Genomic DNA, 15,369 nt, shown 5'->3' with positions numbered 1-15,369 from the left:
CAATAAAAAATTTTGAAACCCCTAAGAATAAAAATTCCGTATCACATACAGGAGACTGATTTTTTTTTAATTTTTATTTATTTATGATAGTCACACAGGGAGAGAGAGAGAGAGGCAGAGACACAGGCAGAGGGAGAAGCAGGCTCCATGCACCGGGAGCCCGATGTGGGATTTGATCCCAGGTCTCCAGGATCGCGCCCTGGGCCAAAGGCAGGCGCCAAACCGCTGCGCCACCCAGGGATCCCTGGGAGACTGATTTTTTTTTGTTTTTTTTTTTAGACTAATTTTTAAGACTGGACAAGTAACCAAGTGTCGGTGAAGATGTGAACAATCACACATACTGGCTCTCACAAACATTGCTGAAGATGTGAAGATGTAAATTTGTACAACAATTTTGGAGTCATTTGGCAATATCTCATGAGGCTGAAGAGGTCTTTACTCTAGAACCAAGCAATTCCACTCCTAGGTTAACCACAGTAACTCAAAACCACAAGAACAGTCACTATAGGAAAGTGTATAATAATGAAAAATTGGGAACTTAAATGTTTATCAAAAAAATGTTTATCAAAAAAAGAATGGAAATATATTGTACAAATATATTTGTGTTATTGCACAAATAACATTTGAAATAAGTGAACTAGAACTGTATTTATTAATATAGGTCAATCCCTAAAACGTAACCTTGAGCAAAAAGAATGAAGTGTAGAATGATGTGAATATGATGCTGCCATTTATTATGTTTGAAACATGGGAATATTATTATACATTTTTAGTGGATATAGAATATATAATAGGATATATATGTTCACATGCATGCACACGTGTACATGTATGTAGTACAAACACATGAATAAGAAGAATAAATGGAAAAATGGAGAGGACATAAGACCTTCAAATGTATCAATTAAGTTTTATCTCTTTAAAAAAACCTGAATACAGGGATGCCTGGGTGGCTCAGCGGTTTAGTGACTGCCTTCAGCCCAGGGTGTGATCCTGGGGTCCTGGGATCGAGTCCCGCATCAGGCTCCCTGCATGGAGCCTGCTTCTCCCTCTGCCTATGTCTCTCTCTCCCTCCATGTCTCTCATGAATAAATTAAATCTTTAAAAAATTAAAATTAAAAAAAAAATGAATACAACAAAATATTAAGATTTTATGAAGCTGGATTTATATCATTCTCTGCAGTTTTCTGTTTGAAGTATGTTATGGTTTTTTAAATTTTTTTAAAGATTTTATTTATTTACTCATGAGAGACAGAGAGAGAGAGAGAGAGAGAGAGAGAGGCAGAGACACAGGGAGAGGGAGAAGCAGGCTCACAGGGAGCCCGACATGGGACTCAATCCTGGGTCTCCAGGATCACGCCCTGGGCTGAAGGTATCGCTAAACCGCTGAGCCACCTGGGCTGCCCTGTTATGTTTTTTTTTTTTTTTAAGATTTTTATTTATTTATTCATTACAGATGCAGAGAGAGAGAGAGAGAGAAGTAGAGAGAGAAGCAGGCTCTATGCAGAGAGTCTGACATGGGACTCGATCCAGGGTCTCCAGGATCACACCCTGGGCTGCAGGCAGCGCTAAACCGCTGCGCCACCGGGGCTGCCCTGTTATGTTTTTTTAAATGGAAAAAGCAAAAATCTGTATTATAGCCCAGTACATACTCAACAGTCATTAAGTCTGTATATATTCAGTCCTGCAGTATGAAGCTCTGACCCCTAGTAGAGAAAATGCGATTAGGATTAAACATATGGTTCTGCTGTTGGCAGGATGAGAAGCAAGGGAAGGAGGGGGGGTAAAAGGTACAGATGATATTTCATGTATAAAACTGTAGGGGAAAAGTATAAGAAAATTTCCTAGTCAGTTTCTACAAACTCTAGAACTATCTATTTCGGGGAAGGAAAACTTTAGAAGTCCCTAAGCAATTTTAAATCCTCCCCCTCTTTTTTTTTTTTTAAGAAGAAATCAATAATTTTTTCTATTCTTTGGTCAACAAGTCTGACCTTAGCATTTACAAAGTTGCGTGAGCAATGTTTTAATTAGTACAAACTGTGAAAATGACTTAACTCTTACTGAAGTTTCTAATACTATGGAGATTCATTTTGAAAATATCTTAACATCAACTGCTTCTGAAGGCTGAAAAGGCTACTGACATTATGAACAAGACTGTGTCTATACTGTTGAAATCCCTATTTTGGCTTGCTGCCCTACACACAAACTGTAAGAAGTTTCCACAGGTCCTAAACTGTGGTATAAGCTGTAGCAGGTTAAATTAGTGAAAGATCACTTCAGAACACTTTCACACTGATCAGAACACTCTGTTTTGCTGCTACTGCTGGGGAGAAAATCATCTAGGGGCTCTCTGGAGGATTCTGCTATAATGCTAACGAAAAGTATTGTATTAGACATGTATCAGAGGGATTTTCAAAAAACCTCCACTTTAAGTTCTACATGAAATACTCTTCTTAAGCGACAAGCATAGCCCATGTCTCTCCTATTCTCTTCCCAAAAGCAAGACCCATTGTATTCTTTCTACTTCTGAGGTAGGATTATAAGTGTCTAACACGTCCTATTAAACCCCACTGTCAATGCCATCATGGTGTTACTTTATAACTCCAAAACTGAACTACACGTTTTCCAAATATGTCAGCCTGAGTTTCATAAAGATAAGACTCACAGAATCTTAGACACTAGGAAAGAATTTAGAGGGCATTTTACCCAAAATGAACAAATAAACTCAAAAAAATGGTATCCCCAGAGTATATGAAGGATACTCTAGAGGATACAAGATGCCATAGAATGAACCTGACTCAACTCCTAGAAGGATCATTTTTACTCAAATATTTCTGAATAGAGATTTAACTGTGAGACAAAACATTTTCAGGCACTAATATATGCTGGGGACATTTCAGATTTTTCTGTCATCAGGTTAGAGAATCCATGTTTGACTAGATACAAAAATCCCTTCTACGCAAAGAAGAAACGATAATTATAAATCATGGCTACTATCAACTAAGTACTTACAATATGCTAGACACTATAGTTGGAGTTTTACATATGTTATCTCAGTCCTCCAAACACTACCAGGAAATAGTAATAATTGTTTCTATGTTACGAGGAAGGAAACTAAGGTGAAAAAAGGCGAAAAACCTTTCCCATGTTCACCCAGCTAGTAATAGGAGTTGGTGTTTGGCCCAGGGCCATCTGGCTCCAACTGTGATCTTAATTGCTGCCTCAGAAATGTGAAACTGAGGCACAGAAACCCTGAGTCTTAAATTAGAAAAGCCTTAAAAAAGCCACATGCTTTTCTGTCTCTCAAGTTTTCCCAGCTATAAGATTAGAATACCTATCTCTTCCTTCATGATAATGAGGATCCAGAAGTTTATGCGATACATATGCTCTCAGCATCCTATGTTAGAGCTGAAAAGAAGCTTGGTCACATAAAAACTTGTACATGAATGTTTATGGTAACCTTATTCATAATAGCCAAAAAAATGGAAACAACCCAAATGTCCATCAACTAATGAAGAAACAAAATGTGTTATGTCCATACAATGGAATATTTTTCAGCCATAAAAATTAGGTATTGATATACGCTACAATGCAGATGAACCTTGAAACATATTAAGGGAAAGAGGCCAGACAAAAGAATCACATATATATGATTTCATTTATATGAAATGTCCAGAATAGGCAAATCCATAGAAACAGAAAGCAGATTAGTGGTTACTAGGAAGTCAGGGAATGGAGTAGCAGGTTAGGAGCAATGAACAGTGACTACTAATGGGTATAAGATTTCTTTCTTTCAGGGGGTGAAATGTTCTATAATTAAATCGTGGTGATGGTTGCACAACTCTGAATATATTAAAACCCAGTAAATTTTATACCTTCAAAAAGTGAATGTTATAGTCTATAAATTACATATCAATAAAGCTGTTATTTAAAAAAAAACAAAACTTTGGAGGCCACTGTGGCAAAAGAAATATACTTAAAGATACTTTGGGGATGCTTGACTGGCTCAGTGTGAAGAGCATGCAGCTCTTGATCTCGAAGTCATGAGTTCAAGCCCCACTTTGGGTACAGAAGTTACTAAAAAAAATGAACTTTAAAATAAAAAAAATACTTTGGACAAAAGCATCACAGAAATATTGTACTAGGGATCCCTGGGTGGCGCAGTGGTTTGGTGCCTGCCTTTGGCCCAGGGCGCGATCCTGGAGACCCGGAATCGATTCCCACGTCTGGCTCCCGGTGCATGGAGCCTGCTTCTCCCTCTGCCTGTGTCTCTGCCTCTCTCTCTCTCTCTGTGTGACTATCATAGATAAATTTTTAAAAAATTAAAAAAAAAAGAAATATTGTACTATACTTTATATATTATACATTTCATGCTTATAAAGACATGTTAAATACATTGTAAAAAAAAAAAATTCCTGTTCTTCTACTACCTCTGCTGGTTGTTATCTTGTTCAAGGAGAATCTTAATTCACTTCAAAGTACTCAACTCCTCTAGGTCCTGAATACCCAGTTAATAAAATGATAAAATACAATCTAAACTGGCTGCTGATGGAAACCCCCGGGGCTTGTCCTGCTTAAAAAGAGAAAGGGAAAAAAAAAGCCTCAATACTCACCAAGGGCCTACATTCAAGGCCAGAAAGGATAACAAGAATCTATATCTAGTAGAAATGCTATCCCTGTATATCCTTTTGGGAACAGCTTACCAGGATTTTCTACAGAGAAATTAGGCAAAGGAACCTCAACTACGAAGACACTGCTTCATTAAAACAGTTGTCAACATTAAAATCCTTACCTTCATATGCTTCAGCATAACATAAACACATTATCATACTTTCATTTCAATGGTATTTATATAAGGTACAGATTTTTATCCCCATTTTATGGATAAGTGAGGCACAAAGTCATCCAGTCAAGGAGAAGCAGAGCCAAGATTCAACATCCATGTAAATCCCAAGTTCTCTGCTCTTTTGCTGTGTCATGTTAATATTTGCTTTGTCCCTTTATCTCTCTTGGCCATCTATCTTTCACCAGGTCGAAAAGCGAAGTTGAGACTGTTTATGTTCATTTCCCCTTTAATCATTCTGGTTTGCTGTATTCCTTGCATAGGTGTCCATAAGAAACACTTGTGCAGAATTAAGTATTAAGTCAATGCTGCTGAACAAATAAATCTGGCTAGGTGTATCCAGTTAGTTTAATCTTTCATAAATAATGAATGACGACTCAAAACCTAAAAAATCTTACAAAATCCCTTCCCAGTTGTTGCAAAAGGTTTTAGAACTGAATCAGAAATGTTGCTACTAACCTGGCCTTGAAATAACTTCTTGAAGAACTGTCCAATTCTTCCTTTCCAGATAATCAAATGATGATTTAATCCCCTAGAGGGGCGGTGTGCAGGTAAGATCTTTATTTCTACCTATCATCTGGATTCTCACCTTTCACATGTGTTGATATTTCCTGCAAGTAGCTATTTTCCAAGGTATTAGGCATCTTTTTTTCCCCTTCCTTCCCTGTCTCCCTCCCCCTCCTCCCCACTCCCAGTCTCTCCTCAACCTCTTCTCCCCTTTCTCTAGTAGTAGCATTTACCTCACACTTCCTAGTGAGGCATGAAGGTTTTGACCAGTCTCAGAGTATCCATGGGAAGCAACTATGACAAACTAATGAAATAAGGTCACACATTACTACCCACTGAATTAGTGGGAATGCCAAGAATTTACCATGTGTTGCTCTCCTTTTCCGAAGATCTAAGCATGACCTATGGAATGACACCAGACTAGAAGTTCTTTATTCCTCTGATGACTAAAGAGTTAACAGTTCTATTTTTCAACACATAAGAAGGACTGAGGTACCATAGTAAATTCAGCTTTTAATTTTCAAAAGTAGGTGGATTTGGAGACCAGAGCATTAACAACATTCCTGCATTTGTTATAAAGGTATGTTCTGTATTTAAATTAGATTTCTACCTATTCAGCCCTCAAACTTCTTCTTTGCAATGATTTTGTAATTTTGACCTTGGTTAATTAATACTTTTATCATGTCACCCTATACAGGTACAAGTAAACAATTTTTACTTAATATGAAATAAAAAGAACAAATTTTAAATACAGACACACATATCTCCTTTCACATTTAAATAATATGAAGAAAAGTACATTCACAAATGTAATATCAATGAAAATCATTTGCTCTAGTAATTTTCCCCAAGCTTTTCAGTTTAAAGAAGGCACCATTTAATATTTGAACTAAATGCATTAACATAATTTTGTCTATGATAGACTTAATTACTCTAAGTAAGGAATCAGACCTTTAGAGCTTTCTGAACACCAGAAATCATTAGGCACAGCTCTTTCACTTTAAAAACGAAAAAACTCCCAAGTTAAGTGATTGTCAAAGACTCATAGCTAATGACAGATAGGGGTTTTAGCTCCTGACTCCTAGTTTGTATAGCTAAAGTTCTCAGGTGAAAAATATTTAACTTGTTGATGTCAACGCCAAAGGCGACAAAAATCAGAACTACCCTTACCGTATGTATGACTGACATCACACAGTCACTCTGGCTTCCACTTTCAATATTTGATACCATAAATTCTTAACTTGTGACTTACCCTGCTGAGTTGATCCAATAACCTCTGGTTCTGTTCTGATAATTCCTGGACAGCTCGTGTTTTTTCTCTATCTGCTTCCCGTAGGTGAACTTGCTGCCTCTCCAACTCATCCTGAAGTTGTTTCACATCACTCTCCAGTTCTGACACACGTCCTTCCCATTCCCCTTCTCGGTTCTCAAATCGTCTTCTTAGTTCATGTTTCTCTTGTTCTAAGTGCTGGGTGAGAAGCAAAGAGATTTTAAAATTGTTCAAAATTCGCAGCCTTTTCCTTTTTTCTCTTCTCACACTTTCCTAACTTCTCTTTCCCAGTCAGTCAGCACAACAAAACACCTGCCACATAGGAAAAGCTGCCCATTTCACAGCTATGAAAATATTCCCTTCTTTCACAGTAGAGAAGGAGTTGGTTTCACAAAGAGAATGTCATTCCTATTTAAAATGCTTAATATTACTATGTTTATTCTTGTCCTTGAAAATGGGATTGTGGACTTAGGAATTCACTTGAAATTCAGCAAGTCATCCAATTAACTGGTGAACTATACATTTAAACAACTTAAGATGAGTGCTTAAGGCTTCTTTTGGAATCATCTATTATGCCTGGCATAATACCAGGCACTTAGATTCAAAGAATTTTCAGAGAATGGAAAGAACTCCAGAGATCCTTCAGATTAACCATCTTTTCTTACAAATGAGGTAACAGAAGGTAAGAGGTCAAGTAACAAGCTCAAGGTCAATACTAGTAAACGGCAGAGCTAGGATTGTGTTTAAATCATCTGACTCTGTTTAGTGCTCTAAATCACAATTCAATAAATATTTTTTGTGATATACAGCATTGTATTTCGATATCAAGTAAGTTCAGCTTCAGGTCTACTTTAAATCATTAGCCTTGTATATTTATTTCTGGTCCATCCATTCTTTCTTAAGTACCTTAAATACCATTCTAAGTGCCAATGGGTCAGCCACTGTGCTGGGGATACAGTGAAGAGTAAAACAGACCTGGTCCTTGGATTTATGGAGCTTTCATTCTAGTGGAAAAGACTGATAAAAGGAGTAAGTTGTGTGTGACAAATGGTATGCAGTAAAAGTATAGATGTCTTAAAGCAGCAGCTCAATAAAAAAGGATGTTTTTGAAGGAAATATCTGTTTGTTTCTGTGAGATAAATATGGATGTCTCTTTACAGAGGCAAGTATGCTCTACTTAAAAAGCATATTATGGGGGATCCCTGAGTGGCTCGGTGGTTTGGTGCCTTCCTTTGGCCCAAGGCATGATCCTGGAGTCCTGGGGTCAGGTCCCACATCGGGCTCCTTGCATGGAGCCTGCTTCTCTGTGTGTGTCTCTCATGAATAAATAAATTAAATATTTATTTAAAAAAAAAAGCACATTATGTACAAGAAAGCAAAGTCTATACCCCAAGGAGTATATTAAAAAGTTGTTAAAGCAATGGTCCTCAATTAAGGGGAGCTCTCAGAAAAGCTCATATATCCACCTGGACCCCAATCCTAAAGATTGTGATTAGTTAGGAATGGGATGAAACCTAGACGTGCGTCTATCTATCCATCTATCTGCCTATCTATATTGGCTCTACAGGAAATTCTGATGCAGTGAAGGTTGATAACAAGCACTGCTATTGTTTCAACAAGCTAAGATGAGCACAGGAATCATCTTCTTCAAGGTAGTCAGTCATCTCTTCTACTTGGGAAGCTATGCTCTTATTCTACCCAAGTTCTCACTCATTGAATATTTTTTGGAATGCTTCTTTCGGAAAGCCTTAAGGGCCAGTTTATAGTTATACAAGAAAATGAAAACCAGTCCCCTTACTTCACATCTAAGATGTGTCTAAAAAAGAGATCACTCCATTTCATCCTGTCATCTTATTCTCCTCTTTTGCTGAGTGACTTGTTGATGTATCTAAAAGTCAAATTTATCCCCCAAAGATGAAAATATATCATGACAAAGCAGTCAAAATAACGTGCCAAAAGATAAAACCAGTGATCCAAAATGAAAATTCTGATCACGTTAGTAAAGGCAGTTTTTACAAAAATAAATGTATGGTCTCCCAGGTTGACAGTTTCTGGGAGATAACTCACTTGGATACAGTGTCTCTACCGTATTTGTTTAAAAATTACATTATAGGGGATCCCTGGGTGGCACAGCGGTTTGGCGCCTGCCTTTGGCCCAGGGCGCGATCCTGGAGACCCGGGATCGAGTCCCACGTCGGGCTCCTGGTGCATGGAGCCTGCTTCTCCCTCTGCCTGTGTCTCTGCCTCTCTCTCTCTGTGTGTGACTATCATAAAAAAAATAAAAAAAATTACATTATAGTTATACTTTATACAGCTTCAGTTTGGAGCATGTAAGGGAAAGGAAGGACAAGGGAGGGACTTCTACTCAACAGCATGAGAACTTTCTGCTTTATACTTCCCTCACATTGCTAAACTCCAAAAACGAGAATGTTTTAGTCACTGTAGAGACTTCAGAAAGATGAAATGCAAAAACAAATGCTAATTGCAATCCTAAAATTGTGATACTTGGTTTTATTCAGTTTTTCCAAAATGAGAAAGACTGAGCAGAAGGCAACAGCAAGAACTCAGTAATCACAGTGTTACTGAGAGGCCAGATAAATTAGGCTTGTGTTCTAAAAGAACAGAGAGACTTAAAAATATTCAGCAAACAGCTGTTAGTGAACAGCCCAACCAAGCAACTCAAACAATCCAATCCACTTGGAGTTGGGGGAGGGGTTGATACAGGTGGTGCTGATCAGTGTAGTCTGTCCTTATAGTTCTTTGGTCATGTGACAAACTTCCTAATTCAGGTTTCCCTGAACACTGAAAAAAAAAAACAATCAAGACTTTCCTATTAATGAATATACAGAATCTAGCCTTTTGTTTACTCAGAGAAAAAAAAGGTTTCCTAAAATTGTATTTTCAACTAAGTGTTAAATTAACCAGGAAACTCTAGACAGCATATTAGAAGTATGACAGTCAGGGGTCATATGTCATTTTGTTTTATATTATGTGTCATTGTATATGTTTTTAGTTTATATGCTATTTTAAAGTTAATATCTACACCTGAAACGAATAATAATGTTACATTATATATTAATTATTTTTCAATAAACAAAAGAAGGAAAGTTAACACCAAGACTGTCAAGGTCATCAAAAACAAGGAAAGTGTAAGAAAGTGTTACAGCAAAGAGGAGATTAAGATAGGAAAACTAAATGCAATGTATTCAGGATGGGATCCTGGAATAGAAAACACAATAGGTAAAGGCTAAGGAAAAACTAAGGAGTATATAGTTAACAATTTATCAGTGTTGATTTTTTTCATTATGGCAAGTGTACCATAACAATACGTTAATAACAGGGAAAATTGGGTGCAGAGCATATGGAGACCTACTGTACCATCTTTCCATGTTTTCTGTAAATCTGAAACCATTCTTAAAAAAATAAAATAAAATAAAATAAAATAAAAAATAAAAAAAAATAAGGTTTACTGAAAACTCTGAAAAAATATCATCAGTCCATCTAACATTGGTTGTTACAAAAAGTGGATTTCTGCAAAGAATCAAAAAAGCAACACCATTCTCCTAAGTCCAGGATATGGTTCTTGAAAAATACAATGAAAAAGTACCATTTTTTAAGTGGACCAAGTATTGAATACAAATAAGGGCCTCTGGGTTTGCCTCCCCAACTCTACTAGTGACTGTCATTATGTGATAACTTTCATTTTACTTGTTTTGCCCTTTAAAAACTATACTAGAATCATTAAGAACTAGCCTAGGGAAGAGAGAAGAAAATGTAGTTGAGGAAAAAGACTACCTCTGCAGTAAGAGATAATTCACTCTCAGCTGGAATAGGAAAAAGGGGGATCTTGCATGTTAAAAACCAAAATATCTAATTTTTGAAGAAAAGTGTTTAAATGCAAGTTAATGTCTTAGTTCACATTTTGGGGGAAAAAACTAAGGACTTGGGTGGATATAAGACTTAAAAGCAAAAAAAAAAAAAAAAGACTTAAAAGCAAAATGGCTCACTGTAGATGCAGATTTTTTTTTTAAATCTATAAAAAACAAACAAACAAACAACTCCACATGCTGAGTGTGGAGCCAGTGGAGGGGGATGGACTCACCCCCCAGAGATCAAGACCTGAGATGAGATCAAGAGTCCAGCACTCAACAGACTGAGTCACCCAGGTGTCCCCAGAAGAAATACATCTTAATAAATAACTTTAAGAGTGGGGCACCTATATGGCACAGTCCGTTAAGTGTGGGACTCTTGATTTCAACTGGGGTCTGATCTCAGGGCCCTGAGATGATGGGAGCCAGGTGTGGAGCTCTCTCCTCCCTTGCCCCTCCCCCCACATTCTCTCTCTCTCTCTCTCTCTCTCTCTCTCTCAAATAAATAAATAAATCTTAAAAAAAGAAAACTTTAGGGGGCACCTGGTTGGCTCAGTTGGTGGAGTGTGAGACTCTTGGTCTTCAGTTGTGAGTCTGAGCCCCACTGTGGGCTAGAGATTACCTAAAAAATAAAATCTTAAGGGGTGCCTGGGTGGCTCAGTCAGTTAAGCCCCAGACTCTTGATTTGGACTCAGGTCATAATCTCAGAGTCCTGGGATTAAGCCCCACTTGGGACTCTGTGCTCGGTGGAGAATCTGCTTCAGGATTCTCTCTCCTTCACCCACCCCACAAATAAATAAATCTTTAAATAAATAAAATCTTTTAAAAAATTACTTTAGAACTTTTAAGCATGTGAGAATATAATTCTGTGAATGAATACAATATAGTCAATTTAAGGGTGGGAAAAAATAATCAAAATCTTCCAGTCTTTCAAATTGAATTTAACCTTCATTTTAACCCTAAGAGATACACAGCTAAAAAATATTCTGTTAATCTTTAAACCATTAAAGACTTTAAAAAACGTGCCCTCAATGAGAGAGCAGTATAAAATCAAGACTTTATGTTTTATTTATTTTTTTAAGGTTTTATTTATTTATTCACGAGAGACAGAGAGACGGGGGGGGGGGCGGGGGCAGAGACACAGGCAGAGGGAGAAGCAGGCTCCATGCGGGGAGCCCAACGTGGGACTCAATCCCAGGACTCCAGGACCACGCCCCGGGCCGAAGGCAGGCGCTAAACTGCTAAGCCACCCAGGGATCCCCAAGACTTTATGTTTTAAATGACAAAATAAGATCTTAGGTTTGGCATACAGAACTGGAAAGGTATTCAAATATTAACTAATGAATAGGTAGAAAAAAACCTTGACAGTGGCTTGTTGGTCCTCAAATTAGAAAGGTGCCAATTTTGAAATAGTAAGAGAACAAAGGGGACTAAGAAAAAAAGTCTCATTATTTAACAGTTAAGCCAACATTCTCTAGGAGTCCACTCGTGTTAATTTTTCAAACCAAATCTATGAGAAAATGTGTTTGACTCCACTGACATTTTGTGGAAAATTACAAATGCTTTTTAAAGTAAGGGCCAGTCCCCTACTCTTAAATATCTAATTTAATTGAAAATATAGCAAAGTGGCAGCGTTAAACTTCAGATAGTATTTTATCTAAAAATCTAAAATCTAGGCTGCCTAAAAAAATATACTGGGAGGAAAATTCACTTGCAGGTATCAAATGAAATCATTCTCTACTCGGTTTCTGTCAACTAACAAGAAATAAAAGAATTAACAAGGGAACAATGACAATATCTTTACGAGAGATTTCTAAATGTACTTTTAAAAAAACTAAAAATTTTTAATGATCATCTTGAGATATACCTTGAAGAAATAGTATAACTGAACCTTTCAATACTCATCTGCAGGAATGATCAATTTTGTTATGTATACTCACACTTTTAAAAAAATAAACATTTAAAAAATGTGAGTATACATAACAAAATTTACCATCGTAACCATTTTACGTATACAGTTGAATAGTGTTAAGTACTTTCACACTCTTGTGCAACCACAACTTCCATAAATTAGAATAAATGTTTAACACTAGAGTTCACATGGTAACCTGTAGAGGAATGAAGATTTTAAAAACTAGTTTAAGAGCTTTAAACTATTCTATTACTGTCTATTTGTCAATAGCAAAAAGTCAAAGATTATTCTTTTACAAAGGAACCCTTCTTGTTACAGAATTTTTACATATTTTTCTTTTGTTGAAGAAATGTACAAAGGCTCTGCATGGAACCCAGGATGTGTGTAATTGCACACTAAGAATTACTCTGAAATCTATCAGTAATCAAACTGATATGTTCCTTTCAAGTTAGCTGTCTCTTCAATCAAGTCCCTCACTGAAGGAATTTAAAATCACAAGTATAAATCTCTGCAGTAGTCCTTCTATATAGAGTCACGTAACCGAATCCCATTTAAAAAAAAAAAGACACCCTTTTATTTTAGACCTCTATTTCAAGTGAAAATTAAGCAATTCAATTCATTGGGTTGCTTTTTTGGCAGTCTACCTATAGGTTTCACAAACCACTTTTCAGAGAGATATCTCAGGAGTTCATCGACTGGCAGACCTAGTTAAGAGGCCAACTGAACTACAGGGCCTTCACCGGTTTCCTGTTTTCCTTCCTAATTTGTGATTGATAGGTCACTAGACTACAAACACAGGCTTAAATCTTATTACAGAAAAGTTTCTGAATCTACATTCTGACTGTTCAACCAGTAGCATAGATACAGAAGCCGACTAGGGTCAATTTCACACCTTATTCAGGACTGTATTCTTGTAGCTAAGAAAAAGAACTGGTTGCAACCATACTGGGTAACATTAGTAAATGCACAGGCAGAAAAAAATAAGCTCCTCTCTACCGCCACAGATGCCCCCCACCCCCTTTTGAAAAAAATCTCTTTGATTTTTAGAAAAGCTGGCATTCCATACCACTTTCAAGGCCCTTTTCCAGGAAGGGGCAAGAAAACAAACAGGCATAGCTCTGAAAGACTTTGGTCCAGAAAACTGGTAGAAATCTTAGACACTTTAAGAGGTATTTATAACAGCTAAAGTAATATGGTTCTCATAAATTGCACTGGCCATTGAATTGCATGCATGAGGCCCAGAACACAGAAGGGTACTGTTTAAATACAAAATACACATAAATACCGAGGTCCAAATTAAATCCACTACCAACAGTCACATGCTGAGCCCAGGCTTGCCTGATTTCTGCAATAGGACCACATTTCCTAATCCCTGAGTATTTGAAGGCTATATAAAGCTCCTTTAGGGGCAGTTGTTTCCCACAACTCTGAGCTGCCGAGAAGTTAAGACAAGGGCATCTGGAGGCCTTAACGCCAAAACTGGAAAGCTTTAGGCTAACACCCTGATTAGAGATTAACTACTCTGGAAACCTGGGGCATATTTTAAATGCTTCCCGACTTTCTCATTTCTGTGTGTAGACATCACCTCAGCGCTGTATAAATTAGCCATACTGTAAGCTCTATTTTAGAAGCAGTGTACAGCACATATATAGAACGGCCCACAGCGGGTCTGGGGCTGTGCCTGGACTCATTTGCTGAAGTCAGGTGGATTCAATGTTGTCCCGGCCTGATCACTGAAAACCTCCATCCTACCCCTCCGTCCGGGTGGTTTCCCGTAGAGGCAGCGTGAGCAAGGAAGGAATGGGGTGGGTGAGTGGCTCCCCACGCTTCCTACCCAGCCCACCACGAGGGACGTCCTCACCTCCAGCTTGTCTGTCAGCTCCTTGTGCATCTGCTCGTACTGCCGGCTCATGTCCTGGTTCCGCTCGAGCAGTGCCTTGCCCAGCCGGGCCGCCAACACGAGATCCTTCTCCTTCTGCCGGATCACCGACAGCAGCTCGGGATCCTGGGCGGGCGGTGGCTGCAGTTCGGACCCCTCGGCCGGAGGCCCGACCTCGGCCTGAGAATGCTCCCCCGGGTCTGACGGCCGTTCCCCGGCCGCCAGCAGCGCCAGCTCCTCCTCTAAAGCCAGTTCCAGCTCCCCGGGGCCCCCGGGAAAGGAGATGAGGGCGGCGGCGGCTGGACTCCCGACTGCGTCCGCGGCCGCGGCGGGCAGCTCCATGCAGCAGGCGCTGTCCGGCTCGGCGGGTGCTGAAGCGCGGCCGGCCAAGCCCAGGCAGAAGGCGGACATGGCCCGCGCGCGCGGAGCCCGCAGCGGTGCGGCCCGGCCGGCGCGCGCCAGGCTGCAGGGGGGAGGGGCCCCGCCGCGCCGCCCCGCGCCCCGCGCCTCGCCCCGCGCCGCGGCACGCGCCCCCCGGGTCCCCGCGAGCCCTGGGCGCGGCGCGCGCCGGCCCGCCCCTCCCCCGCGCCGGCGGCACGCGCCCCCTCCCCCCGCCCCGGGGCTCAGCTCAGCCGCTCGGCGCGCGCTGGGGAAGAGGAGGGGGTGGCAAAGGGGAAAGGCTGAGGAAAGGAAGACCGAGGAGCGGCGAAGCGGGAGGGGAGGCTGCGAGGAACGCCGCCGCCGCCGCCGCCGCCGAGTTTTCAGCCGCCCTGTTGCTGCTGCTGCTGCCGCTGCCGCCGCCGGCCGGGCAGCGCCTCACGGGGCGGGCTGCGCTCCGCTGTCGCTGCGACGCTCGCTGCTGCTGCTGCTGCTGCCGGCGGCCGCTCTCTGCAGCCGCGCTCCATGTCCCTCGGCTCGGCGGCAGCTCCAGCAGCAGCGGCGGCGGCGGCGGCTGCTGCAGGCGCCGAGGCGGCGGCTCCACATCGCGCGCCGCGCAGCCGGGCGGGCTCCTTCCTGCCTCCCTCAGCGCCTCCCGCTTACCGGGCCGGCCGCACCCCGCCCCGGGCTTCCGGCCGCGCCCCCTGTCCC

The 15,369-nt window shown here is 40.4% G+C and overlaps 1 protein-coding gene across 5 annotated transcripts in view; it reads right to left on the bottom strand.

Annotated features, from left to right (window-relative positions):
- BICDL1 (BICD family like cargo adaptor 1) overlaps positions 1-14,706 on the bottom strand; it is a 101,083-nt gene extending 86,377 nt beyond the window's left edge. For all 5 annotated transcript variants that reach the window (XR_007406058.1, XR_007406059.1, XM_025474167.3 and 2 more), the window contains exons 1-2: positions 14,263-14,706; positions 6,603-6,818 (exon numbers count right to left, since the gene is read on the bottom strand). Coding sequence is in view for 3 of the 5 variants with exons in the window: in XM_025474167.3 (XP_025329952.1) it covers positions 6,603-6,818; positions 14,263-14,691 (645 nt within the window). In the remaining 2 variants the exon portion in view is untranslated. The remainder of the gene's footprint in view (positions 1-6,602; positions 6,819-14,262) is intronic.
- Between the last annotated feature and the right edge of the window lie 663 nt (positions 14,707-15,369).

This window comes from Canis lupus, chromosome 26 (genome assembly GCF_003254725.2).
Source record: "Canis lupus dingo isolate Sandy chromosome 26, ASM325472v2, whole genome shotgun sequence".
In the NCBI taxonomy this organism is placed as follows: Eukaryota; Metazoa; Chordata; class Mammalia; order Carnivora; family Canidae; genus Canis; species Canis lupus.
The sequence above is the reverse complement of the archived record's forward strand: the minus strand, read 5'-3'. Positions and strand labels throughout refer to the sequence as shown.